Source organism: Amphimedon queenslandica, unplaced genomic scaffold (genome assembly GCF_000090795.2).
Source record: "Amphimedon queenslandica unplaced genomic scaffold, v1.1 AMPQUscaffold_12478, whole genome shotgun sequence".
NCBI classification, from domain to species: Eukaryota; Metazoa; Porifera; class Demospongiae; order Haplosclerida; family Niphatidae; genus Amphimedon; species Amphimedon queenslandica.
Genome location: NW_003547285.1, coordinates 15,301 through 16,589, shown reverse-complemented (window position 1 = coordinate 16,589; position 1,289 = coordinate 15,301). Strand labels below are relative to the sequence as shown.

The window sequence follows — 1,289 nt, the reverse complement described above, 5'->3', positions numbered from 1 at the left end:
GAATCTCCTAGCCATATTCATGAAACATCATGCACTAAAATACATGGTCTTTGGTTTCATTTTTCAGTAACTTTTTAAATTTGTAAAAAAATCCAGACCTGACTATAATCAGCTCAAATTAAAAAAAAATAGCATAAGTACATGTATTCATATTGAAAATAAAATTATAAAAATGGAGAATTCTTTTGTAATCCCTGTACTATTGTACAGGGACTTTGGCCTGATTTTTGAGTAACTTTAAAAATTCATAAAAATTCCAAATTTGATCAGAATCATGTGAAACTTGCTACAAAACATAAAAACATGTATATGTATCAAATAAAATTATAAAAATGAAGAATTCTGTTTTAGTCATTTTTGGCAAAATTTGACTAACTATAGATATAGTACAGTATCTCTTGACAAACTTTTGTGTAACTTTAAAATTTCAAAATCAGCTCATACTTTCTATACCAATAAAGAAAAGTATATGCATCAAGTAGTATTATGAATTCTTCCCCAATAAAAGTTTAGATTTAGCTAAAACAACATTAATTCACCATCGTTATCCTTAATGACAATTGTTGTTTCTGCACAAGTCTCCTCGTCTGTTTCTGAATTAAGAGTCAAGTTTATGTACTCAGTGCTACCGGTATAGTGATCATCAGGTATTGGTAGAGATACTGCTTTAATTGTCTCCCCAGAAGCAAAGATCACTGTCTCGTTAAAATCTACAAAAAGTTATAATAAGCTTTTATTTGCTTTCTTTCATACCTTTTGATGAAACTTGTATAACATTGATGGATGAATTTATCTTTTGCTTTTGAATGAATATCATTGCTTCATTGTCACCTTCTGTAGCATAATAAAGAGTTGAATTAAAAATAAAGATTGGTACACAATTTATTGGTTGCAATAGAATTCCAGCAGGGTATCCATATCCACCACCAAGTGAAAATCCATAAGCACTGACATATATCCTGCCATTAGCATGACTGTGACTGATAGTAGAAGATCCATAGACTGTAGTATTGTATCCATATCCAGTGATAACTCCATTAGTATCTCTGATTGGTGTCCAGTTTAATGTGGTAAGGCTGCCATTAATGATTACAGTACCACTGTAATAAGAATCAGCAGGTACTGCTATACTGTAGAAATTGTTTGGCATATCAGGTAGTGTAGTGAATGTAACAGAGTGAGGATACTGACTGATGGGTGGGACTGTCATTAATACTGGGTCACCATTATTCAAAACATTACCTGGATAGTTACGGCTAAAACATAGTTCAGAAACATAGCAGGACTGG

General features: G+C 31.8%; 2 protein-coding genes across 2 annotated transcripts in view; both read right to left on the bottom strand.

The window, feature by feature from the left end:
- Nucleotides 1–1,289, bottom strand: part of LOC109587694 (uncharacterized) — a 10,315-nt gene that overhangs the window by 5,249 nt on the left and 3,777 nt on the right. The gene's annotated exons all lie outside the window — the stretch shown is intronic.
- Nucleotides 468–1,283, bottom strand: LOC109587695 (uncharacterized). The gene is made up of 2 exons (XM_020003916.1): nt 754–1,283; nt 468–710 (listed from the first exon to the last, which is right to left on the bottom strand). Exons 1-2 carry the CDS (start codon nt 1,208–1,210, stop codon nt 520–522), a joined length of 648 nt encoding a protein of 215 aa, XP_019859475.1. The 5' UTR covers nt 1,211–1,283; the 3' UTR covers nt 468–519.

Coding starts and splice junctions, on each gene's coding strand:
- LOC109587695 (XM_020003916.1), bottom strand. CDS start 1,210: ATGACAGTCCCACCCATCAGTCAGTATCCTCACTCTGTTACATTCACT. Junction 711..753: donor TATACAAGTTTCATCAAAAG/GTATGAAAGAAA, acceptor AACTTTTTGTAG/ATTTTAACGAGACAGTGATC.